At 49.9% G+C, this 26,290-nt stretch overlaps 1 protein-coding gene across 3 annotated transcripts in view; it reads right to left on the bottom strand.

Annotated features, from left to right (window-relative positions):
• Nucleotides 1–2,400: 2,400 nt before the first annotated feature.
• PRICKLE2 (prickle planar cell polarity protein 2) overlaps nucleotides 2,401–26,290 on the bottom strand; it is an 89,341-nt gene continuing 65,451 nt past the window's right edge. For 2 of the 3 annotated variants that reach the window (XM_072347215.1, XM_072347217.1), the window contains 6 exons: nucleotides 20,301–20,414; nucleotides 18,897–19,034; nucleotides 18,329–18,532; nucleotides 16,718–16,904; nucleotides 13,637–14,491; nucleotides 2,407–4,851 (listed from right to left, as the gene is read on the bottom strand). In XM_072347215.1, coding sequence (XP_072203316.1) covers nucleotides 3,983–4,851; nucleotides 13,637–14,491; nucleotides 16,718–16,904; nucleotides 18,329–18,532; nucleotides 18,897–19,034; nucleotides 20,301–20,414 — 2,367 coding nt within the window. In that variant the 3' untranslated portion in view covers nucleotides 2,407–3,982. Of the gene's footprint in view, nucleotides 4,852–13,636; nucleotides 14,492–16,717; nucleotides 16,905–18,328; nucleotides 18,533–18,896; nucleotides 19,035–20,300; nucleotides 20,415–26,290 lie in introns of all 3 variants that reach the window. The other variant, XM_072347216.1, reaches the window with a different exon arrangement.

Raw genomic sequence — 26,290 nt, 5'->3', positions numbered from 1 at the left:
TCCCATGGTGCAGAACTGAAATATTCCATCTGGATCTTGAAGGAAAAATGTTATTATCAGGTACTGGCTGTGAGTGCACTGATACTGCAGTGTGATGGCTTGCAGATGCTTTTGGAAATAGCCCCAGCTCTCTTGTGACGTGTTTGTGGCCCTCGGCATCCCTGGCCACCAACTCCCCTTGTACTCAAATGGGACTTGAATTCCTAAATAGTTGGAAGGATCTGGGTTGAAAATGTGCTGCTCTTCACTGTCATGTCAGGAGGTGTGAGAAAATGGGACACACACGCACACAAACAGACAGGCCACTTGAGCTTTCCAACCAAGTAGTCTGAAATTGCTCTTAGCTAATGAGCTTCCCCTGGCCACAGAGGATGGCAGTCTAATAATCTGCAGGGGAACGAGGGCAGCCTAGATTTCATAAATAGCATGATTGTATGTAAATGCTGGGAGCTTGCTGGGGAGCTTGCTTCTTTTTCTCATCCTGAAGGAGCAAATTTTGCCAGCTCAGGTGGCAGCTCCCTGTGCCAACATGCCAGGATGACAGCTCCTGTCTGGCTGGGTTTGGCTAAGGATGGCAGAAGGTGGCTGCAGGGTGGCACCTCGCCTCGCCAGAGCTGTGCGTGCTGTTTGCAAATATGGGCTGAGCTGTGTGCTACAGAGTTCCTGACTTTGTCCTTCCCGTTGCTACGTCTCTCTGCAGAACCTCTGCTCATCTGGTTGTAATTTATCTGCTAGGCTTCGAGCCTGCGTGGCTTTTGGCTTCCTGAAAAATAAGGCTCGGTGTACTGGATGCTTCTCTGCAAAGTTTGGTGGTTTTGGGGCCAATGTGTTACCCGTACAGGGCACATTTGACTGTGGCAATGGGCTGCACAGAGCCTCAAGGCCCTCTGAGGAGAGCAGTCATTAAATCCTCAGTGCTCTTTCTGGGGGGCAGGAAAATAAGAACAAAAAATATCCTTTGAGGAGAAAAAAAAAAAAAAAGGAATGTTAGCAATGGACCTAAACAAACTTTTAATGCTTTTTTTTTTTTTTTTTCTTATTTAATAGCAAAGTTGACGTGGTGCCAGGATCACTCACATTCCACAGCTGTCAAGGGCTCTCTTGGCAAAGCCCCTCCACCAGCATCATCCCGGCTCCCCACCACCTGGTGCTCATCCCCACCTGCAGCTGGAGCCACGGATTCCAAATTCTGGGAGCAGGGGAAGGCAGCAGGGTGGGTGTGAAGGCTGCTCCCAGGTGCTGGCAACCTGCATGTAGGCAGTGGGTGCACCATGGTAAGTAACCCAGCGGGGCCAGATGGTGTGGGAGCAGGATTTTACGGGCTCATAGCTCCAGCCCTCAGGCTCAGTGGGTTTGTCAGAAATGGTTAATCATATTCCGAATAACCCTCCCAGAAAAACAACCAGTTTTTCCCCCATGGGACTGCTGGAGCCCATATGAAAAATGAAAAAGGTTTGGAAACCAGGTTTACGTTTTTACTGCTGGAATTTGTACCAACTTGGTGTTTTCTTTCTTTGGGAACATGATGTGAGACCTTTGTGCTGTGCTGGCAAAGGGCACGGAGGAAGGGAGCACAAGAAGATACTGGTTAATTTGCTGCCTGTCTGCTCTGATTTCAGTGCTGCAGGAGGACTGGACGTGGTGTTGTGAAGGACACAGCCCTGCTTGGGGTGCTGAGAAGCCCCTGCTCAATGAGCCCATCCATTTATTAAGGAAATGCACTGCAATTCTGATGGTCAGTAAGTCTTGGATGCTTATTGGGCAACAGGCAGAATTACCCTGCTTGAGTTAATTTGCAGAGAGGCGAAGGCTGGTTGGTTATGCCTAGGGATTAGCTCTTGCCCATTTCCTGAGCAATGCAGAGCTTGCTGTACAAACAGTCGTCAGTCCTCAGGCAGCTCAGCTGTACAAGGTACTTAGGGCTGATAGGCAACACTCATTGTGCGGTTAATCAGTGACAGAGAATTAAATTGTACATATTAAAAGCCAATTATATAATAACCTGTAGTTAGCGTCACACTTGTCACTGAAAGCAATGCCCCTACCCCCCTCACCAGGCCTGTTTGGGAAAACAAGTGAGGATCTGTGATCTTTCTAAGGAGAAGGCTGTTATTTATAAATTACAGGTTGAAACCTTGCCTGGCACAATGCAGAACAGTGCAATGGATGGCAGCTGGGTGTGCTGATTTGCACCAGGTGAAGACCTGGCTTGTTTAGCACAGAGAAACCAATGGGGGCAGAAGCCTCCCCCCCCTGCTTTGAGAGATGGAGCTGGGGATGGGACCCAGGTGACCCTTATGCTGTGACTGTAGTAAGGGCTAAGTGAAAATAAGGCCTTTGTTAATTGCTTCACAATTAACCAACACGCCTTCAGAGTAGAAACATACACCCAAGACTCTTCCCTTTGGATGAATACTTCCATTTATTCCAACTGGAAAAAAAAAACAAAAAAACAGTATTTTTTTTTAAATATACTTGTCATCTTTTTTTTTCTTTTTCAAGGAATAATAATTATCACATAGTCCTTTACAAACAACAGGAAAAAAAAAAATCCTAGCAATATTTTGTGGCACGGAGACACTCATCTTCACAATTTTTCTGCATCTGCTGCTGTGGGTGGGCAACCCCACGTCCCCCACCAGTGCTGCTCCTGCAGTGGGGGAGAAGTGGGGACCTTCTGTCCTCCCCAGCTCCCATTGGGAGGCAACGGGGATGCCAGGGCTGCTGCTATGAAGGGCAGAGCACGCAGAGCATCCACCTCCCGTACTGCATTTTGCTGCCCCGATGGTTGAAAGCGTACAGAGAACAACTCACGTCCACCAGAACACAACACGGCTGAGCCCTACCGCTGTGACACACAACGGCGTTGGCCAGCGGGGGGCAGCTTGCAGTTGGGTCTCTGAAGTGTTAGGCAGTAGGCAATGCTGAGACTTCCACTTGGTAATGAACAGCAGTTAACATAACCCAGGAAACTAGAGCACCATAAGACAAGTCTATATTCAAAACAACGTCATGCTGACATCACACAATTGCACCATTTACACTTTTATTTACTCCAAAGAATAGTTCGACGTTTAGTTAACTTTAGCATTCTCTACAGAGGTGTAAAATTCCTTCTCCAGCTTTGGTCATTGACAACTTTGCAGACATTTGGTAGTTCTGTTCTTTCCTATTTGACAAAAAAAAAAGTCATTTTTGCAGCTGTCAGGATTCCTGTATTTGACTGATAAGTGTACCTGAAAACCACAGGTGTGAGCAGGCTTCAAAGTGCTGCCTTGGGCTCTTCAAGATTTAATGAGTCTGAAAAATGTTTTCTTTCCCTACCAGGAATAAAAAAAAACGGAAAAAAAAAAAAATTAAAAAAAAATCAAATTCTCACTGATACACTTAAGAAATTTGATGATGAATTGAACAGGGAGGGCCCAAAGTTCTCTGTTCAGCTCAGGCAGAAAACAGCAATGGATGTGCATGCATTTTCCCAGTGACTCCTAAGATATAGAAATTCCTCCGATATTACAAAATACAAAAATATTTTCTCCAAACTCTCATTTACATCTCATTTACAACAGTCGTGGACATTAACTTAGGCTCCCACACTGAGAGAGACAAAGGCGTACCAAAATGGGTTGTGGAAAACGATGATGTGGTGGGAAGCAAAAGCTACCAGTGACCAGATGGTGATAGCAAAGAGTGGTAACAGAACGAACTCAACAGGGTGGCATCTGAGAGAAAGAAGAGAAACTACTTGGTAAATATTACAGGCTAAAGTGAACTTCTTTTTTCTGTGTTTCCAAGGTAAGATGTGCAAAATATATTCACCGTGCCCAGGATTATAACTATTTATAGAAGCCAGTCTACAGCCTTCTTACAAACCCTTCCTCTTCGGGTCCTTTTCTTACAATAAAAGCGCTTACATGATCTAGAACAGTGCAAGTTTGTGAGTTAATCTACATTCTCCGAAGGTGCCCCTGCAAGGATGCCATTAGGATATGATACAGTTTTTGCTCTTCTGTCTTTTCCGACTGTGCAACTGTCCCCTGCCGCCCAAGGTGGAAGACTTGGGCATGCTGTAGGAGCCATACTTGTGCAGCAGCTCCTCGCTGGTCACGTACCGCAGGCGGGCAGGTTGGGGGATCGGCTCCCCAAGGAAATAGCCCTCGTTGTCAGACTCGGAGGAGGAGGAGCACGTCGAGCACCAGTCGTACTCGGCAAAGTAGGGCCCCCACCGTTCACCCAAGTGGTTCTGCAGGGCGAGGTCTGACACCGTCCTGGGACAGTGGCCGTAGGCATCCCTGCGGGAACCCTGCTCCAGGCTCTCTCTGCAGCTCCTCTGGTGCATGAACTGATCGTAATCCTCCCTGGCTCGCAGCGAGGGCCTCTCCTTCAGTCGGCAGCACTGCTCACTGGCCAAGTGCAGGGCGTTATCTGAGCGGGAGCGCCTGGAGCGCCGTGGCCGGTGTGGGCGGTAGTGCCGCTCATCGTCCCGCAGTGGAGTTCGCCGGCGTGTGCGCTCGCTCATGGGGGCATGCCTGGTGCTGTCCTGTGCTGTCAGCTTGCCCCCGGGCACCCCGCTGCCGTAGTCAAAGCTCTGGTGCAGGCGGCCATGTGCCGGTCGATCACGGTAGCCCATGGGGCTGGCCAAGTCATGCAGGTTGGGCTCCAGGTCTTGGTACTGCTGCACTGAGAGCAGACTGCGGACGGATTCGGCACTGCGGAACTGCACGGAGGAATTGAGAGTCCCCATGGTGCTCAGCTTCTCTGAGATGTTCATGCCTGAGTCTTTGCTCAGGTCGGGCATGGAGAAGCGGGAGAGGTGTTCCTGGCGCTTGGCTCCGCCATCTGCAGAGAGGCCTTTATAGGGAAGGGGAAAGGGAGGGAAAAAAGAGAGTTCAGGAGAACATCCTGTCACCAGGGGTGCAGGGAAAAGGCTGTCTTTGGTCTGTAACTGTGGCCTTTCATTTTAAAATCAGCTCAGTTCTTGAGATGCTGTCCTGAAGAGCCCTTCAAGGCTATTTTTTTTAAGAGGAGACAGATTCTCCTCTGGGGAAATCACACCAACTTAAGGTGTTTTGAGTTGGACTCCAAGGACTGCTAGTTGCTTTTCACAACTTCCTTCTCCATATGTCTATGCTGTCTGTGGCTTGATAGGAATAACTACTGATGCCAGCAACAAACCCATGCGTCAGAGGTAACCCGAGGCCTCCTGCACACTGAGATAAGTAGGGTGCCATGATCCAGCACCCACTTCTTGCTCAGCAAAGACATGTTTTGAAGGACTGAGCAGTGACAGGAGCAGCCGAAAACAGGGCCATCAACCAATTCAGGCTTGTCACTGAGCTGCACTGTCTGGTCCTCAGGTGACACTCATGGTAGGATGGCAAGTGCCTTAGCCAAGTACAAGGGGCTTCCCTGCAGCCCAAGAAGCCTTAATCCCACTACAGAGAAATAGGGTTTCTGCTTGGCACTATCACAAGGTCAAGAAATTCAACATGCCACATGGCACCATAGCCCTGGCCTTTCTTCTGGGAATTTTATGCCCTATACTTGGAAGGGTGTAAGGCCAGGCTGCATTGGACCCTAAGCAGTCTGATATGGGAGGAGGCAACCAGCCCACAATAGGGCCTTGGAACTGGATATCTTTAAGGTCCGTTCCAACCTAAGCCATTCTGTGATTCTGTATTTTCTGACCATTTTCTGACTACCTCCATGTTGGCTTGACTACTGGCAGCAGTGAGTGCTTACATTTACAAGCTCAGGACAACATATTTTGCAAGCTGTTTCAAAGGAAATACAGTTCATCCCAAATCAAATGCAGAGTGTTTGCTTTGGCACTTTGCTCCCCGTCACAATCTCCCCGTGCAGACCGAACTGGGAGCGCTGTGCACCATCAGCAGGATTTTCAGCATGACACACACCCCTTATGCAATCACCAAGAATTTATGACTTTGTAAATGAATTAGAAAGCCCAACAACCCAACCCTCAATTCAAGAAGGAACTTTTTCTTTTTTTTTTTCCCCTTAACAAAAGCTGCTTGCATTTCATCAAGAGCTCAGCTCCTTTGGCATTAGCCATTGCAAGTCAAAAATGAGTGAGAACAAGGGCTGCTGTCACTAACTCTGCTCACAGTCCATTTCAGTTCATCTTTGGGACTCAGCAGCAAGATCAGGCTGCCCAAAGGAGCTGTGGGTGCCCCATCCCTGGGTGTGCTCAAGACCAGCCTGGATGGGCCCTGGGCAGCCTGAACTGGTGTGGGGCTACCAGCCTAGAGCATGGGGTTGAAACTGGCTGATTTTTAAGACCCCTTCCAACCCAAGCCATTCTGTGACTCTAAGATCCTGCAAGGTTTTCTAAAAGTTCTCAACCCAACTAAATGAAGGCAATTCCTGAATGCTGTGGGGACAGGGAGAGGCAGAGCTTAGAAAAGCAAAGCTGTGTTTTGTTCAAGAAGAGGATGCACTTCACACCAAGTTGGTGCCTCTCAGGAAGATTAGCCCAACCCTGCCAGCTTCTGCAGCTGCCCCTCACCTCCTCTGTTTGGAAGCAGCCCCACACGATGTTTCCTATCCCTGCTGCTGCCTTGCGGCAATGTCTGGCTTATAGCAGTGGAGCGGCTGCCGCTTTGGTCCCGGTTACACTGGGATCACATTGTGCACTTAACCCCAGTCCCCTCTGTGTGAGCACCCTCACAACGTGAGCAGAAGCCTTTTGCATGGGCAGTGCTGATCCAAGCGTGAATCACAGCTGCCGCCAGCTGAACTCTGCCTCAATCGGCTGTGTCAGACAATAGCTGATGCCAAAGCAAATGAACCCATGGTGACATCCACACAACTCCTTCTTAAAGAAGCAGCAAAGCTCTGTAGTGAGAAAGAACGATACAGTGCTTTGCAGGATACATATTGGCAGCATCGCTTGCAAGGGCCTTGCCATGTCTGACACAGCACCTGCGTTCTCAGCTCCTGTAGGGCTGCATACAGTGAGAATAGCTGGGAGCATACAGGGACAGGCTACCAAGGCACAGGGAGAGCAGAGCATCCGTGGGAGCCCTGCATGCAGGAGAGGACTCAGTGATGCTCAGGTTGAGTTACAGAGGACACGGGGCTCCAGCCTCTTGCAGGCACAGAGGCTTTTCCTTTTCCTCCTGTCTGCACACAGGAAAACAATTTTGGACACGGGCCCTGAGATACATGCACAACTCATGTCCCAGCACAGGGTTTAATCAGTGATTATTAGGTCCAAGGGATGTTTCTGGCTGTTGATCTGGATGGCCTGGATATAATTAAGCACATGCATTATAAGATCTCGCATCGCTAGGAAAGCATTGACTGTAGCAAGGCTGAATGCTGAGCTGGCTTCAGAGGGAGCACAGCCCTGCCATGCAGAGGGGGAAGACCACAGAGCTGCAAGTTAGAGATTACAGAATCCTGTCCCTCTCCTGCAAGCCAAAACCTCAGTGAAGCACAGCAGGAACCTTCCAGCCTGGGTGCAGGGAGCACAGGGACAGCAGTAACAGTTTGTATAAAAATGTCATCTAGAAAACACAACCTAGGAATAAAGTTTGAAAAGAGCGGGGCTTGTTTAGTCTAGAGAAGAGAAGGTTGAAGGGGATGTAGCAGCCTTCAGTATGCAGAAAAAAACGCTTGCAGAGAGGAGGGGAATGTATCCTTCTCCAGGTCTGCTGAACTGCAAGGAGAATTTCAGCAATAAAAGCAGTTAGAAGGCTGCAAAATGAGATACTGGAAGGAAACAGCTGCTCAGCATGGATGGCTGCTGCTGCTCCTCAGAGCCCTGGGGACACTGCTGTGGTCCTGCACTGCCCCTCCCCTCCTACGGCCACTGAGCCCGCAGTGAGGCCCAAGCTCCTCCAGTTACCTGCACTTATTTACAGCTGCTGCTGCTCCCTCTTAATGACGTGTTTCATCTGGGAACACAGTTAATATAACCCAATCGAGCCCTAACCTGGCAAAAAGGGAGTGTGAAGGGGAGACTCTGCCATGCAGTGGCTATCTTCTATTAGGAAATCTGAGAACCTACTGCATAGGGCTATGCAGGAGCCTTGCTCCCACCTTGGGGTGACACAAACCTAGTGATGGCTCCCACGGTACTTTCCTTCTGCAAAGGCATGCTTGGAGTCCCACCGGTACATGCAATAAATGCACCACATGGGGCTTTGGATGCAAAAATCCTAAATGTTATTGAGCATCTCCTTGCTACACACCACGCCCCAAAGCCGCAGCTCTGCACAAGGACACAGTGGTTATTTAGCTGCCACTCGCTGCTGTGTGCACTGAAGCCATGGAAACAAGTTTGCTTCGGATGAACACAAGTGAAAGATGCAGCTTGTCTTTGGGCACTCGACATGAAGCTGGAGCTGGCTGCAGCACTGGGGCACAAAGCAGGCTTCTGTTTAGGAACAAGCAGGATGAGCCCGTCTGAAAGCCCTTCCCCACCCGACAGCAAAAGCTTTGTCAATCCTATATAAGGGTTTCAAGGAAAATAACAGCAGAAGAAGCAAACCAACAGCACAAAGTCCAAAGAACTGATATTCCCTGCATGCATCACCTCGAAAACCTTGCCACAACAAAGCTCTTCAGCGCGCTTCAATTTCCCCGGCTGCGCTGTGTGTGCTTTGCTAAGCCAGGGCTGCAGGTTGCATTAATTATGGATTATTAAAACACTGAGCAAATGACAGCAAAGGGGCTGCAGTGAGCACGTAGGCTTGGTGTGAGGCTGCAAATGAGGCACCCGGGAGGGGAAGCAGCTCTCAGTCCCCATTCCACTAAACTCCCTGTGAAGCTTGGCTAACACTGGCAAGGCATCGCTGCAGCCCATGTCCCACTGCAGGGATGGTGTCGTCTGCCTCAGCCCAGCAGGGGAATGCAGAACTTATCATACTGCAAGCAAACAGGGCTGTACTGCCTCACTCTCCTCACCTTCACATTCACCAGAGTACAGGCAATCACCTGCACATAGCAGTCCTTGGCACCCCGCAGAGGTGCCTGGCAGGGACCGTGTGCCATCTCCCATTGCCCCATGTCAGAGCTCAGTCTCTTCCGCAGCACAGGGCAGGCACGTCCTCCCCACTTCTGAAACATGATTAATTTTCAATTCAACCCCAAGAACTAAAAAAGAACTTAAGGACAAACAGCCTTCCCAGGGATTTGTTTATAACTCAGCCTCGCTTCGTAGCTGACCGACCTTGGGGTGTGCAGAAATAAAGCAGAGCCATTATGTAACTGAAAGGCACGGAAAGTAAACAGGCTGCGAAGGGAAAGCCAGGTGCCCCGCAAGTTAGGGAATTCAGTCCAGCCCCCTCTGTCTGGCTCACTAACAGAAGACCTTAGGTGGCCATCTCCAGCCAGGCTTCTCTACATCACTTATGAAATCAGGACATCATTCCTCTGTTCCCAGCAAACATCTCCCACAGCGTTCCCAGGGTGATGTTTAGTTGGAAGAGTCACAGTGAGCACGCTTGCAGCAGCTTCTTTTGGAAATCTGTGCCACTGGCCCCACAGACAACCACCATCCTTGTCTGAAGGGTAACTGCTAGGAAAGCAGCAGTGAAGCCGAAGGCCACCACCAGCTCCTGCACCATCTTCAAATATAAGACAGAAGGGAACAGACTCATTAGTAGGGTCTGTTGTGATAGGGCAAGAGGGAAATGGCTCTAAACTAAGAGAGAGGAGATTTACATAGGATATAAGGAAAAACTGATCAGGATAAGGGCAGTGAGTCGCTGGCACAAGTTGCACAGAGAGGTGGTGATGCCCAACACCTAGAGACACCCGAGATCAGGCTGAATGGGCTCTGAGCACCTGACAGAGCTGTATGTGTACCTGTGCACTGCAGAGGGGTTGGACCAGATGGCCTTTAAGGGTCCCTTCCAACTCAAATAATTCTGTGATTCAGCTGGCCAGCACATGGGGTCAGGGATGCGGAGGGCCTGAGGTGCTACTGCTGCCCTCTCTCTTCTCCCTCTGGTCTTTACTCTGCCTCTGCAGGTCCATGTGCAGAGCAGAAGAGATGAAGCTGTACAGAAGCACGCCAAACCTCATGACACTCGATGACAAAATGCCAGAGAACAGGAGAAGAAATGTTCCTGGCACTTATACAGCACTTCAGCGCTGACACATCTTCACATGCTGGGCACATCCCTGAGCTGAGCAGAGATCAAAACAAAGCACAGGATGAAGCACAGGGAGCACTGGACATCCCCTTGCAGTGGGGCACAGGGCTAGGATCAGCCCTTGGACCCTGCTCCTCCTGAAGTCCATCCCCACTGGTGTGTGGGATGAGGTCAGGAGCTGCTCTCAAGCTCTCGCTGCAGGAGCTGCTGAGCCACAGTATGCCTTCTTGGAAATCAGATCTCAGCCCTGAGAAATGGCATTTTTCCCCTTTAAGTCCCAGCTTTCAGCTTCTCCCACACAGAGGAGCAGGGGCTGTGCCATGCGGTGACACAGCAAAGTGTCGCAGGCACCGGCACTCATTCATTTTCTCGCATTCATACATCATCTCTCTCTGCTTTCTGGCCAGATCACAGTTGCTGTGTAGTCCTGGAAAAAAACAAACTGTTTGGGGCCTCTGGGCATCTTGTAACAGAGAAGATAACAGAGACGTGTGCCATGCATGCGCAGTCACACTGCACTCTGCATCAGCACCAGTTAACATTTTTTCTCCTGGATTTATGCCTGTGACAGATGAGAAGCGGAAACGAAGCTCATCTGTTACCCCCACACAAACACATTTTCTCAGTACTTCTAATCTCTGTCTCCTTCTGCATGCGACAGTGTCACCACTCAGTGCAGCTTCCCCTCCAAGCACTCACGCTCTCTGCAGGCTGCACACAAAGAGGCTGTCACCACAGAGAAACATTTAGCCTGCAGGTACTTCCTTAAGTGGGTTATTTGACCAGCTGGGATTTTGTGGAAATGGCTTGGAATCATCAGAGAGCAGCTCTTGGTGTCTGATTTAGCTGCTAGGCACACACAGTGCTTGCAAAACCTTTTTAGAGGGCAATGCAACCAGCAGAGTCTAGCTGCAAAAGGCTCCTCGGACTTGAGTTAACTCTTCTGTCCATAGGATAGGAAGCACCGCTGCATGCCCGTGTTGCTGCCTGCTCTTACTGACATCTCAGCTCTAATTATTAGTTAAGTGATAACAGAAACATTGCAGCACAATCTGCTGCCAGGGTGGAACGACTCCATTTTTAATACGTGCTCTGCAGGTCAGGGACTGTTTGCCCTTCAGCACACCATAAAAAAAAGAATGTTTTCAGCAATGCCATAAAGTATCAGATGGACTCAGTACTCCTTATTTCAGCTATAAGGTGAAGCAACCATGCAGAGTTGGTAACACAAAGGGACTTGGGCAGGAGAGGAGCACTGGAGCAGCTGGAGTGTGCTCTGCAAGGGGCTGCAAACCAGAGGAGCTACTGGCAGACCTTGTGTGTTTTTTTTTAGCATGATTTACTGGATGTGCATGGGGAAAAGCAAGCAGTGCAGCAGCCTGGTTTGTATTTGCGTGATATGCACCACAGGGTTTGCTTTGAGGGGAGAAGGAAAGGCAGAGACTGTGCCCCACAGCCAAATTTCAGCCTTGCACCTGGGTTCCAAATCACAGACCTTGTCCAGGTCACCGAGTCTGTCCTCCAAACGCTGCCCATGAAATGGGATAATTCTGCCTTTGTTCCTGGCTCTCTCTGCCAGCAGCACAGCGCTGGGAGCTGCCTGTCATTAGCCCAGTGCCCCTGCAAAGCTGAGCCAGGTCCAAGAGCAAAGGAGATTATTAGATCTTACACATTAATAAAAATGTTATCACCTCCCCCTTCGGAGATACTGCTTACATGCCTTACAAGCCCCATCATGCTGAGCTACTTCCCCGAAAAGCAGGAAAGAAGCGAATCACTGTGCGGGCACTGTCTGCAAGGAGACACACTGCAGCTACACGACAGAGGATGCTGCTGGGAGATCTTCCAGCATTTCTAAAGGGGTTTCTAAAGCAAAATCCATATTGAGTTTTCACTCTAATAAGAAAGATTTGCCACGTTTTTTGTCTCTTGACCCGTATCCTGGAAACCTTGTTACACTTCAGTTCCAAAGAAGGAAACAGTCGCTTCAATATTCAGATATTGCTCATAGGAACTCGGTGTTGCTCAAGAATATTCGTACTGGGGTTTGCACAAGAGGAGTTTTCAGGAACAGGGGTGGTTTCTGAAACATGGGGCTTTGCTATGCGGAGCAGCCCCAGCTCCCTCTGCATTTCACATCTTGTTTTTCTTTGTGCCTGTCTGAGGCTGTATGAGCAAAGCCTGCTCCAGCTCATCACTGTGCTCCCCCTGTACGCTCACATTTGCTGGTTAGGGAGATCCTGGCTGAAAACAAAGATTGTTTCACTTCTTGGCGTGGGGCTGGCAACTACCTTAAAAAACATGCTGAAACCCATCAATGGGGTGAGGAGGCATGGGCGTATCAAAGGAAACCTGCCCAGCCAGGATGGGAGGACACTGAGCTGGGGTTTAGCAGCATGTGGTGATGCTCCCAGCATGTCCCCAGGTGGGGACCCCTCAAGATCGGACACCAGGCAGCATCCAAGCAGCTCGTGGATGGGGATAACAGGAGAGGAACTTGATTTCACGGGGCTATGATGAGCCCAGATCCAAACAATGCTTGTTAATATGGGAACAGGCTGAGGGAGGAAAGAACAAGGCAGCATCTCCGGAAAGAAAAGCAGGCTTGGTGTTTTCTTTACCCAGAAGTTTTAAGTGCAGGGACTTTGAAACAATCGGTAGCTGTGTCAAATGAGCATGGCTGAGAGGAGAGAGCTGTCATGCAGGGCTGCACCCTAACCTAGTGCTTATCTCCATGCAGCTACTCCAAAAAGCAAAACCCAAATGCATCTGCAGTGAGATGACACACTGGGATGCACCTGGGACAAAAAGGCCCAGCACTCGTGCAAGACATTATGCCCAATTTGCATGAGTTTTTCTCACCGTTACAGGAGGACTGGAAGAGGAGAAAAAAAAGCTCTACAGAAAGGGGAAGGAATTTGCCTTAACTAACCATGAGCTCCATAGCTGCACACTGTGTAAAAGGGTTAACTGTGATAGTTTCAAAGCATTTAAAAATATTTCTAGCCCACAATGGCAGCTGACAGAAGTCCTCAAAGCGCTGAATGCTGGAATCTGTCTCTGCTTTAGCAGTTAGCCTTGATTTTTTTCTCCCTTTGCACAAAAGAGAGGATTAAAGAGCTTGAAAACATTTGTTTCGAGCTATGCAGAAAGGCCAACCATTTACAAAGCATTGCATTTGCTAAACAGGCAGATCAAGCAAGAGGGGGCTGCCAGGCAGGCAGCCGGTGGCCCCCAGCCATATCCCTTGGTACCCACCCTGCCCTAGTGCCAGCACGACTGGTGGCAAGCAGGAGAGAGATAGAAGCACCCCACTGCCCCCTGCATTCATTACAACAGGTTATAATGAGCCCAGCTTGTGTGTCCCAGCCCAGGGTGGCCATGTGCTTTGCAGATCCGGAATCTGTTTCAATAGGAGGAAATGCTGGAAGACCCCTGCCACAGTGACCCTGTACACGGAGCCTTGCTGAGCACCAGGGCCATGTGACATACAAAGGGAAGCAATGACATACCTGTGGCATTGGAAAGAGCCAGGGACTCCATGGAGCCACGGGGAGTCTGCTCGGTGGGCGTCAGGTCCTCTGTGAACTTCAGGGCGTTGATGGGGTGCCGGGTGCGGCACTGTGGTGTGGGCATCCCACCTTCCTCTTCCTCTTCATACTTGGGGACTTTGAGGCTTCCCCGTGTCTCAGGAAAGCTCTGGTTGGACATGTCGCTGTAGCTCTCCTGAGAGCGAAGCCTCCCCGAGTAGTAGTCCTCTCTGCAATCCTGGATGAAGCTGCCTCCATGCCCCTTCATGGCCAGCGAGGAGCTCCTTTTCGGGTTGCTGAAATGCTTAGCCCATAAATCTGGCTGCGAGCCTGGGACCTGGCTGGGGTTATAGGAAGTCCTGATATTGCATTGGCTGAGAAGCTGCAGGGGGCTTTGGGCCTGTCCCTGCTCCATTTTATTCCCATAGTGGTAGAGCTCATCCCTGCTCCTCCATACGTGTTCCCGGTTGAGACTCGGAGTCTGGCTGGCCAGGCTCAGCAGGTCCATCTGCAGCGAGAGAGGGTCCACGTCGGTGGAGAGGCGGTTGGAGGTGACCTGCAGCTGGTTCAGCGCCGCCTCCTCCGCCTTGCCCTTGTTCTTGCCGATCTTGGCGCTGCGGCGGGACTCCTTGGCCCGTGCACTCTGGAAGGCTGAGTCGGAGGAGTCGGAGCCATTGGGGTCATCACCCACACTGCAGGCCCGTGAGCAGAAGATCTGCCCCTGCTTGGGCAGGAAGGGTCGGCCCAGGAGGGACTTCTTGCACTGCGCGCAGCAGAAGCAGGTCTCAGTGGCGTGCCAGTGCTGACCATCGTATGTCATCTGGCCCTGGTCAATACCTTGGGGGAAACATGCACAGAGTTAGGCCACCTAATGGATGCTCATTGCTTCCTGCCCCAAACCCTATGTGCTCACTGCTTGGCCACCCCGTGACACCTACCTATACTTGCTCTTAAAAGCCCTTTGGTGGGGTTTCTCTGGCGTGTGAAGTTACACCCATTCCTAATTCTTTGCAGGTTGCAGGCCTTTGCTAGGGAGCTGCTCAATGTTGGGAAAGGCAGTGAAGGCGAGCCTCAAGCTATTTCACATTAAATGGGGATATTTCCGATCATAAAGCAGAGGAATGCAAGAAGTTCTCCATAAAGTCCTTGAAGCCAAAGCAATAATATGCTGCCTATTTAAAAACCAAAAAGCATCCAACCAAACCATAAAGAGGGATCTGTAAGTACAAAACAGAGCAGATCTCATCCTTGCCCCTCACTGCTCCAGTCCTGACTGCCTTCCCAGCTTTGCTTTATTCTGGCTGCTGGGGCCCCTTTTCCAAAAGGCAGACAGAGCCTGCTCCAGAGATTTAAGTGCATCCCCATGCTTCCTACTCAGCCAAATTTTCTCCTGCCAAGCCTCTTGGGATAAGCAATGGAATGAATGCAAAGAGCCTGTCCCCAGCCAGTGACACCCCAGGCTAGTTGCAGGCGTCAGCCAGAGCCGCTGCAGCACGTGCCTGCTACAGACATCAGAGCCATGAGCAGAGCTTCCAAGGCTTCAATTACAGCATTTATTTGCTGTTTGAGCTGCCATTCTGGGCAAAAGCCCCTGTTACCTGAGAAACAGCTACACAGGATGCAGGCAGGCTGAGCTGTGGGGAGCCTTGCTGCACGTGTGCATGGCCCTGCTTGCAAGCACACTGCAGCCCCTGCTCACACACATGCAGCAGCCCTGCCATTGGAAGTGCCTGATGCCACTGGTTGACTTACACATGAACTATATGTTCACAATCCCTTTTATTCCAAATCAAACTTGCTTTAGCCTAGTTGTTTTTTCCTCCCCTCATAATGAGTGAAATGCTTTTATACAGAGGCTGGAGTGCCCTTGCAGACAAAAGAGAGAAAAGACAGCGGGTGGGATTTCATCATCTCCTTTTTCAATGATCCATAGCCATCTTGCAGAGACAGGGGCACAGCTTCCCTGCTCAGCAGCTCTGCCATACAACCAGTCCCTCCAAGTCTCAAGCACATGCCCAATTCCAATTTCCACAGCTGCTAAGCACATTTAGCAACTACCACGAGCAAGTTGTAGCAAAATGCCTGCAGCCATTCTTTGCTAGAAATGTGCAGACACACAGCAAAACGGGATCTGGAAGGAAAACCTGGCAGTGAGCATGCTCAGTGCCAACTCCCTGCACCAGCCCTGGCCAAAGTGCTCACACCAGGTGATCAGCCATTGTGTTTACCTGTTACAGGCATCTCTCTTCTAATGAGGCCTGGCAAAATGCAATCCCATCTGCTATGGGGAAGGGGATGCAAGTGGCCGGTTAGCAGGGATCAGTCTATGCAGGGCTCTGTAGCAAAGAATTGGCAGCAGATGCGCGGAACACAAGGGAAGATACTGTGAGAGGCACAACAGCTGCTTCTGCACTGCTCTGCAGCTGAGCTTTCAGAAAAGATGTGCTATAGGTTGCAGCAAACACATCTTCCAAGTGCTTTGTTGAAACCTCGTGTCTTCCCCTGTGCCACCTGCCTGCTGCACAAGAGCAAAATGGTTTTTCTTTCCCTCCAGCCTGTGAATGATTGGAACGCTGCACAAGCACATGAGTTCACCTCCACAGACAGACAAAGGCTGCCTGCGCGTCACGCATGCAACCGCATGCAAATGCTCAGCCAAAGGGCAAAGCAAGCCATGCAGCCCTGCACTGAGCAAAGAGCCAGGCTCGGTGCAAAGCACACCCCAAGACAGCCCATCTCCCTGCTCCAGAAAGGCAGGTTGACTCTGATGCACTATTTCTTTCTGTCTGAGAACATCTGTCTGCAGGTTAATTAAAAAAAGGCAAACAGAAGCAATCACGATGCCTAATAAGCAACCACCTTTTGCATCAGTAGCTCATTAACTCCTGTGCGAGCCTTCAGCTAGCTGATCTGGGAGGAAGCTGAGATTCAAAGACATAGGCTGCTTACAGGAAAATGAGGTTTAAAAGAACAATGTGTGCACTAAATTCTGCCAGAGAAAGCTCTCCCTTGTTACACAGCTCCTGGGACTGCTCTGCCATGGACAGGGAGGAGCACACGTACCGATGTGCTGGGCGCAGGTGTCGCAGTACTCAGCATAGAGGGATTCGAAGCAGCTGCAGCAATAGGGCCTCCCATCCTTCATGATGTACCTCTGCCCCCCCAGCACGGTCTCGCACTCGAAGCAGCAGAAGTGCTTCATGTGCCAGTGCCGCCCTTCAGCCTCGGTGCATTCATCAGCAAAAATGATCTGGGGGAAGAAAAGCAACGATGGAGCAGAGTCAGTCAGAGAGGGGACCCAGATGTGGTCTTTGTGTCTCTTTTGCTCACACAACCTCTGAATTTCACAGCTGAACCCCCAGCCTCACACTCTGTTAAAATGCAAATTGGTGCACAGACCAGAAAGTGTTAATGCCCAGCTTGCAGTAATGGGTCCTAGGGGTGCTCGTAAGCACATCCATCAGCAGAAGGGGTCGATGAGGGTAATAAACACACTTATATACAACCTATCGATCTGGGGGACTTTAGAAGAAATGAACAGCCACTTATTAAAACACATCTACCCGGCTCTGAAACAGGGATCTGACTACAAAGGATGACTGAAAGCACAATGAAAAGTGGCAGGTCTCTGGAGGGGAAACAGAGCTACCTGGCTCCTCACCATCATCCCCACCCTGCTGCCACCTGCTTGCACCAACAGCTTTCCTCTTTCTGAGTTCCCTTGTCACAGTAAGCGCTGGATGCTCCAATGGAAGAAGCGTGTGTGAAAGAAGGAGCTGAATGAAAGCCCAGTGTAAGAATTTGCAAGGATAAAAAGTACAAGAAAAGAAATTACCCAGCCTAAACCACGAGGAAACTGGGCCAGTTGCATGGTTAGGAGCTGTTTCTTCACTGGTAACATTACAAAATAATTGGATACATACATCAATGTTCTTCATATTTTGAGTGCACATAGCCCTGGATTTTTACTATTATACGCTTGCATAGATGGGACTTGGTATTTTATAGTACATATGGTTTTCCACACTATGGTTTTCTTAGCTTTAGAAGCCAGAACAATTTCCTTCACCAGCCTTTTATACAGAGACTGACACTTGAGAAATGTTCAGTCAACTCTGCACGGTTTTCTACGTTCGTTTTGTATTCCATTTGTTCAGCTTCCTGCATCCCTTTAATCTCCTCTCTGCAAGCCTGTTTTGGCTCGGCGTGCACTCAAACACTACTGCTTGTAAGAAACACAACACTCATCCCACCAGAGGCTTCCTCTGGGGGAAGAGAGGAGAAGGAAGGAAGGGCATACAGAACCAGGCTGAAATTACAAAGCATGGGTGGGTGTGTTGTTACTGGAAACGCTTTGGGTAGATTTCAACACAAAATCCCACAGGATGCCAAATGGAAACCCTACAAAAAACTTGCAAGGCAAAGCCAAAGCATCATACTTTGCATCCGCTCCCACTGTGTACAGAGAGGAAATACCTTATGCATCTGTGCTGGGGTGCATCTTTTTGGTGGTACCCCTTCAGTCCAGCTCTTGGCTCCCAAATTCAAATCACTGCCTACTGTGGATTCTGCTTTATTCTTATGAGTCACTCAAGAAAAAAAAAACCTCATGCTATAGAAAAACAGGGTACAGAGGTGGGTAGTGGGGATTTAATGGGATTTGTGGGCTCTTACCTCATCGCACGCTGCACACCGAGGCTTGAGGCACTCAGCATGGTGCCTGCCACAGTAAATCTTGCCGTCCTGGTAGAAGTAGATCAGATCAACCAGCAGTTCATTGCAGACACTGCAGATGAAGCAAGGAGGGTGCCAGCAAACACCATGCCCAGCTCGCGAGGCGAAGACGGCAATGTCCCCTCCATTGATCTGCCCACCGCACTGTTAGAGAAGCCAGTGTGAGACATGAGACCAGTGAGTCCTTCCCTAACGAGATGCTTTTGCAAAAGAGGCAGAAAGTGCCAATTCGCTGTTCAAGAACACCCTTCCTGCTTCCTCCCTATGAATCTGTCCCTGGAGGTGTTCAAGAACTGTGGAGATGTGGCACTGAGGGATGTGGTTAGTGGGCATGGTGGAGGTAAGCCAATGGTTGGACTGGATGATCTTAGAGGTCTTTTACAACCTTAATGATTCTGTAATTCTATCCCCAGGAAGCTTTCTCTGCACAAGCTATGGGATTAGTCAAACTGACAGCTCTGGTGCCCCAAACCCAGGTACTCCTACCACTCTGTTGCCTGCTACCCACCTGCTCACAGATGGCTCCTGTCATGGTCACAGGGAACGGCCGGACATTTCCTCTCCCTAAGTTTTCTCTCTTCCTTTGATTGCTGAAGAGCTTGAGCTCCCTCTTCTCCTCCTCATCCAATGAATTGCAGTAACGGACCTAGAAAACAGAAGTGATGCTCAGTACTCTGAGCCATAATCCCATAGGTTCTGCAAAGCTCACTAAAGGAATCCAGGAAAACGTACAGCCACTTCCATAGGTGTGATTTCAGCAGAAATTCAGACCCTTCCAGCCACCACTTCAACCGTGCATAAGTGAAAATCAACTGGAAATGTACAACCAGGCTTACTTCCCCCCCCAGCTGCCTTATGGCAGAGATGTTACAGCAGCATCCAAATGTTTTGTTGGTGTTTCTCAAGCATAGCCCACTTTCCCTGCGTAAACGATGGAGTTCCAGCTATTTGGGAACTCCAACTGTTGTTTCTCAACACTTCAAGAGAAGCAAAACCAAGCACGAGCGGGAACTGGATGTAAAATGCTCAGGGAAGCAATGCTCAGGGAAACAACACTTGCTTGCGGTTCCAGCCTGCAGCAGCTTTGCTTTGCTGTGCATTTATCCCAGCGTTTTCTAGTTGTGGGTTTCTGATGCTGTCAGGGGAGGCAGGCAGGCAGGTTTGGGCCCAAGGGTGCATTCGAAGCCCCTGCATGGTGCCGGCAGTGCTGCGCTGTTCCAGTGGCACCCAGCCACGCTTGGGAAACTCATGAATTCCTGACCTAGATGAGACAAAGTACCCACTTGTCTTTTCCAGAGCAGCTTCTTCAAAAGGAGCACAAAACTCTTTTTTTTTCCTGTCGTTGTTTACAAAGGGAAATTCTGTGGGCTAGCAGCAGCCAATGTTCTCCCTGATAAAAAGAGACGTCAGAAAGCAGCCCCTTTCTGCTGCCTCACACGTCTTTCCTGCAAGATGCAGCAAGGTGTGCTTGCTCTGCAGGTGTTGACTCAAACCCCGGCCTCCCAGGCTCACAGCTTGTGAGAAAAGCACCTCACCAACTTGGTGCATGTCAAGGTGAGCTGGAAGAAGTGCCTGGGAAAGGCTTTTGTTACTTTGCATCTGGCTGAGATAAACAGCACTTGGAGCTGCTTTGAGTGTGGCTTCCAAGGGCTGAGGGAGTGCTTTTATGTCAGAGAAGCGCAGATAATTTCAAAAACAAAAGCTGAGACTCTAAAAACAAACAGCTCCCAACCTCCAGCAGAATCCTAACAGGTAGCAAACAGCAGTTTCAACTCTGTTGCAACAGCAGTGCTGCCAAACTCCATGGAAAAGCAAAAAGGGCTGCAGAAAGAACCACCCGCACCTCCGAACAGAGAGACCCCAGGAAGAGCATCCCATCCCCTTCAGTCACCAACATCACAAGGTCACTCACCTCATTGTCATGAGGAGGCAGCTGGTGCAGAAGCTGCTTGATGCGAGATTTTTCCCCTGGGCTGTTGACGTAGGGCACCTTGTCTTCTGGAAGGCAACTGTAGTACTGGTGCACCTAGGGAGCAAAAACCAGGCACAGGTTATTTCTGACCGAGCAGAGCAAAGCAAAACAGCCACGTGCTGCCTTGGTTTTGCTGTCTTTTGCTCAAAAGAGAGCTCGAGGAGGGCGGCAGCGCCCGCCGGCTTGTTACCGTTTGCTCTGTCAGCCTCCATAGCGTTAGCATGCTTGGCCGGCTGCGGGGATGTGTCGGCACCTGCCTCGGCAGGGCAGGTTACAAAGCCTGTGCCCCGGCAGCCTCTGTGTTGCTGGCTATATCTCAGCCTCCACCTCCATCAAAACCCTCTGGGCCTTTTCTGCAGCAATTTGTGAAAATAAACAGCAGATAACATCTGTTGGAAGCCTTGTTTGCTGTTCTTTCCTTCTCTTTCGTCTCAGAGTATATAATTAAAACAATTATGACAAGCGCAGCATGGTGGGGCCTGGCGTGCCCTGGTGCAGGAAGAGCCTGGTGAGGAAGCACGCCCTGAACTTTGCGCTCCGGCTGCCACACCTGGGATGTGCATGGAAGGGCCGGGATGTGGCTCCCTGGCCTCGCAGCAGCCCCAAAACGGCCAGGCAGGGGCTCAACAGCATGGGGAGAAGCAGGAGGGGGTGAAGGTAAGGAAAGCTCTTGTTGCTCGGCTGCGATCAGGAGGCTCTGGATGCTGGGGCAGGAGAAGGGGGATGGATGGCTTCTATCAATCTGCGCTTGGCTAGAAAGATACAAACTGCTTTCTGCTTTTGCTACCATGGGATGAACCCCCCTAAAGTGTTTCCTCTGCTTTTGGGCGCTTTTTGGACACCATTGCTGTGGTGTTTTCTTCTCAACGTCTCCATTCCTCTCCGAACCAATTCTTGGATCCAGCTTACCCATCATGGGATTTTATGACAGAGGAGCTCAGCTGTGTTTCCAGCTGTGGTGCTGACAGGGGGACTTGCTCACGTCACCAAGCTGAGGAACACACTGTGTGTGTGCCATGTGAACCCCTGGATTTGCTTTGCTAAAGCACAGGAGGAACAGACCCACCAGCTATAGAAACCACCAAAGGCTGAAAAGCATTTTGTTACGTTAAAAAAGGGAACAAACTTATGCAGGTTATAACACTTACTTTGCATTTATAGAGCATCCTTCATCCAAGGACATCAAAGCACACTGAAAACACATTCCTCTGACACGCAACACAAGGGAGCAAATATATCCACTGGAAAGCACTATTGATGGCGTAACAATGTTTGGTGAGCTTCCTGACTTCATGCACCAGGTCCACAGTAGAGCTCGCAGCAGCAAACTCACTGCTGTGTCCCTCCTGCCATGGTCTCTGTCCAGCTGTTGGGCTCTGGCTTCTCCCTGTGCTGCTGTCCTGGGGCTCTGAGCACTGCTAGCTCCTCTAGGCCAACCCTTGAGGTGCATTGGCTGGGCTGCCCGGCTCCATCTGCACTCAGGGTGCTCCGTTTGTCTTCCTTGTGATGAAGTTCTTTCGCCCGTTGTGTCCTTGAAGTTGGCAGCGACCAGAAATCTTTTTGTGTTGGTTGTTTGTTTTTTGTTTGAAGAGCTGCCAAATGACATCAGCCTGCTCCGTCCCCTATAGCAATGAGCTGTGAGACGTGCGCCCTAGGTAAGAAGCAGGGATACGTGCCTTTCCCTCAGCATGGGGAGCTAGGAGCTGCCTTCCCGTGAGCTCAGCATGGCACTGCGTGTGCGCATGGCTCCTTCTCCTGCTTCCGCTGGGAAGTTTTCCATTTAACCCCAACAGGTCTGTGGGAACCGGCTCTCATCACACCAGCAACATTACTTGGCAGGGATGGGCAGTTCAGTTTGAAAAGCAAAACAAATACAACAGGCTCCAACCTGTGTTCTGCTGCCTGCAATAACCCAAAAGGGTTTGCTTTGGGGTCAAGGCAGCCAGCAGGACCTTCTGCATGGATGCTTGCAGAAGGGCTGCAGAGGCAGCTGCTGGTCCTTCCTCATGGCTATGGGTAATAAACAAGCCCCCACCACACACAGGTGATGAGCAGAAGCCCTTGCCCAGGTGACCATAATTCAGGTAACACAACCTCTCATTTATTGCCAATTCCCAGCTGCAGGCTGCCAGAGTTGGGCTGGCAAAACCCAGCCATGAAGCCGTGATGCTTGAGAATGAGGAAAAATAAAGGAAAAAGGGATTTTCAGATACATTTGGCTTTCCAAGGAGAAAGGCCTGCAGAAAATGTTAACTCGCTGGAAAAGTAAAACTGCTCTGTCTGCACTTTGCTTTTGTACAAAAGGTCAGCATTTTCCATGAGAGAGAAAAAAAAAGCTCACCCTCCATTCAGTTCTGGTTCAAAAAATGCACAAGCCTTAGAGCCATGAACCCTCTGCAGAGCCACTGCGGCCAAGGGGCTGATCCCAACCCCTGGGCATTGGTGGACAGCTCTCTGCTGACCTTCCAGGCCCTGCAGCATGAGCTACACCGGATAATTGCTTTTTTATTAAATACTTGTGTTGTACAATGCAGAAACTCAGTGTCTTGCTATCTCCCCTTGCAACAGACCTACTTTGTCCATAATTATCCTAACCAAGAAGCTCATGAGCCACTTGAGGGACATGGCTGGCATTTCCTGCTAGGCTTCCCCACTCACCCCTCTGCTCCCATCTTCATGGGAGAATCCACTGAAGTATCTGAACATCACACCAAGTCACAATAAGACTTCAGTGTAGGCTGGGGGCCCCAGATGCCACCAGGGTTCTTTCCATGCTGTGCCTGGACCTTCCCAGCCATCCTCCCCATTCCGTGCACTATCCTCATCTTCAAAAGGAAATGTTCCAAGGGCCCTGTGTTTTAGCGAGGGCACGGATAACAACTGCTGATATGCACTTTGGAACTTAACATCTCCTCCAAGCTAAAAGAGAAATAAGGAAGATAGAAACCAGGAGAAAGGAAAGAACACAATGTAATATGAGGGTAGAGAAAAGCCTTTAAAGTGGAGCCAACTTTATTCAAAGGCACTGAGGAAAGTAATTACATTAGTTTACAAATGCCTTTGTGTTCTGCAGCCTTCCTAGGTTCGGGCTCTGTTTCCAGTTTAACTTTGTCAGCTTACAAACCCACCCCATCCCTGCCAAACACAGGCAGAAGCACGGCTTCTGCTAGTGGCCCCACAGGATCCTCACCAAAGGCAAAGCACCCCTGGACCCTCTGCAGGCAAGGTTCTACACCTCCTCCAGGAAGGAAAGGTTTGCAAACAACTTGTGAGCTTATGGCATTTATGAAAGATTTCTTTGATCAAAGAAATAAAAGTGGGGGTGGAAAAGCAAGTGCTTTCAGGCAGCGCGTGCTCAGGTTGCAAACACAACACCCTTCCGCCAGGTGCACCCCAATCACAACACCCCAAGCACCCATCAGGCAAGGCTGCTCAGTGTGACCGTACTGCTGGAAGGGCCATAAAGGAGCATGAGGTGTCCTGGCATGCTGAAGCTGCAAGTGACGACTTGCAGAGCCACAACAGCTGGGCAGTAGTCCTGCTTTGCCTTCCCCAAACCAGCCCTGCCAGGGCAGGATGCACCTCATCCAACACAGTGCCCGGACATGACCCCAAAAAGGGACCGTGGTTGGATAAGCAGGGGCGTGGGAGATTTGGGAGCATGATGAGTTTTGGCCCAAGCAGCTGCAACAAGCCCATGCTGGCCTTTTAGAGGCACGTGAGACATGGGGTGATCATAGAATCACTTTGAGTTACAAGGGACCCTTACAGGTCATCTAGTCCAACTCTGCTGCAATAAATACGGATACCTACAGCTCAAACAGGTGCTCGCAGCCCATCCAGTCTGACCTTGGATGTCTCCAGGATCTTCTACACTGAGCACTTGGAATCAACAGCAGAACAATACCGATACCTTTGTTAACTCTACAATTCCTGCTGGCTTCCGGTGGAAAAAAGAAGATGGAAAACAAACACACCACATATAAATAACTCTATCAAAGCATCTGCAACATTTTGCAAGTGCTTGCACACATACACTCACAAAAGAGCACTACAGATCACAGCCAGAATGAAGCTAGAAAATGGGCTCAGTTGGGTCCACACCTGGCACGACCTCCTCCTCCATAGACATCACGATACAAAGCGCTTCTTTATTCCTCAGAGCAAAACAGCCCTGGCAGCAAGGCCAGGCATCCTGGAACAAAGCAGGAGCTAGCACTGCGGGGCTGCAGCCGGGCACGTCCCATGGCAGCAGGACACCCTGCCGGGTAACCACAGGCCCACCTCCCTGCTGTGCCCACGAGCAGGCTGCCCTGCAACCAGGGAGCTGCTGGATGGGAGGCATTAAAGGCATCTTGGCGTGTTTGCTTGCTGTTATTCAGAACTATCTGTCCCATCTCATAATTGAGGAACCCCCAGAAAGTGTGGACAAAACCAGCAACTCCAGGGCTGCAAATTGTGCTGGAAAAGTGCCACAAATGAGGAGAAATGTGGAGAGAGACACACAAAAGCCTCAGGTGGGAGATCAGTCCCCAAACCCATGCGCTGACAGCAGAGAGCATCCCCAGCGCTGGGCTGTCCTGCATCCCTGCTCCTGCAAACCTACCCCAGAATCATAAGGACAAAGGCAGGGAACAAAAAGAAACAATTCCCATAACATCTATTTGTTCTGGCACACTGTGCAGCTCTCCATGCACTCCTCTCACGACTAATGGCAGCGCATCCACTTGAGCGTTGCTGTTCCCTGGTTTCTTGTAGAGAATGACATCAATTTCTGTCAAGCTTTTGGAGCAGCTCTTGCTCTATAAAAGATCCTGCAGAGACATTGCTTCCTGCTGGCACTAAAGAAGAACATTTGAATCAAGGACACACATCCACAAGTTTTAGGCTTGTGAAAGGACGTGCCATGAGGTTTTTCTTTTGGAGCAAAAAAATTGGATTAAACAGAGACAGAAACAGTGCTTTCCGAAGCATATGAAGGTGGTCTGGCTGTGGTGTACTGTCCAGCAGACCCTCACAGCCCTCGGGAGCACCGGCAGTTATAGCAATCATCCGCTGCATTGATTGCAGCTGATAATTCCTCTGGGTATGCCACTTAAAATGCTCTTGTATTTATAAGCTGTGGGATAGCGTGCTACAGTAATGCTGCAGTGAGTAGAGGCTGTAACCGTACACTGGAATAAAGCTCCAGGACAATACACTGGGATGGCTCTGTTTTATTTTCCATTCCCTGCTCTTCCCCTGCCTCTTACCTCTGTCATCCATCACATGGGTGCTTCAAATCTGAGAACTGTGCAACCCATGTCTGATCAGTGGGGTTTTTTTTTGTTTCTGTGGCTGACAAAAGCAGCCAATTCCTTCCCTGACAAGACAGCTCAAGAATTAAATTGTTTTAACAGCTCCCATTGGCTCACAACCATCGAACCGATGCCTTAGGACACAGAAAGAGAACAGAGGTCCAGATACATGGTTGTACACTGTTTTCCTCTAGTAGACTGGGAACATTCTCATGCCTCCTCCTCCACTGGTCCATTGCAGGGTGGGGGAGCAGCTCAGCTCCAGGCCATGAGCTCATGAGGTACAACTGCTCTCAGCATCAGGGTAAGATCAGGAGTTATTCATGAAGATCTTGTTATTCCTGGCCACAAATTCTCACTTTCCCCTTGTTTTGGGGCTTAAGGCATAGGGTTGCTTTTGTCTGTCTTGACTATCCCTCGCTGTACACAAGGAGTGAAACAGTTTGCTGGATTTATAGGGCTCAAGAAAGGGTGAAAAGGTAAAATGCACTCGGTCATGATCCATGGGCCCAAGTGAGGCACATCCCCACAGACAGCTGGCCCAGATAAATGACTTTCTGTTGCATTGAGGAGATGAAAGCAGCTATATGTAGGTAAGTTGTAAATGCACGCTTGCTGTAGGTTTGTCTCCAC

The sequence above is a fragment of the Excalfactoria chinensis genome, chromosome 12, assembly GCF_039878825.1.
Source record: "Excalfactoria chinensis isolate bCotChi1 chromosome 12, bCotChi1.hap2, whole genome shotgun sequence".
Lineage (NCBI taxonomy): Eukaryota > Metazoa > Chordata > Aves > Galliformes > Phasianidae > Excalfactoria > Excalfactoria chinensis.
The sequence above is the reverse complement of the archived record's forward strand: the minus strand, read 5'-3'. Positions and strand labels throughout refer to the sequence as shown.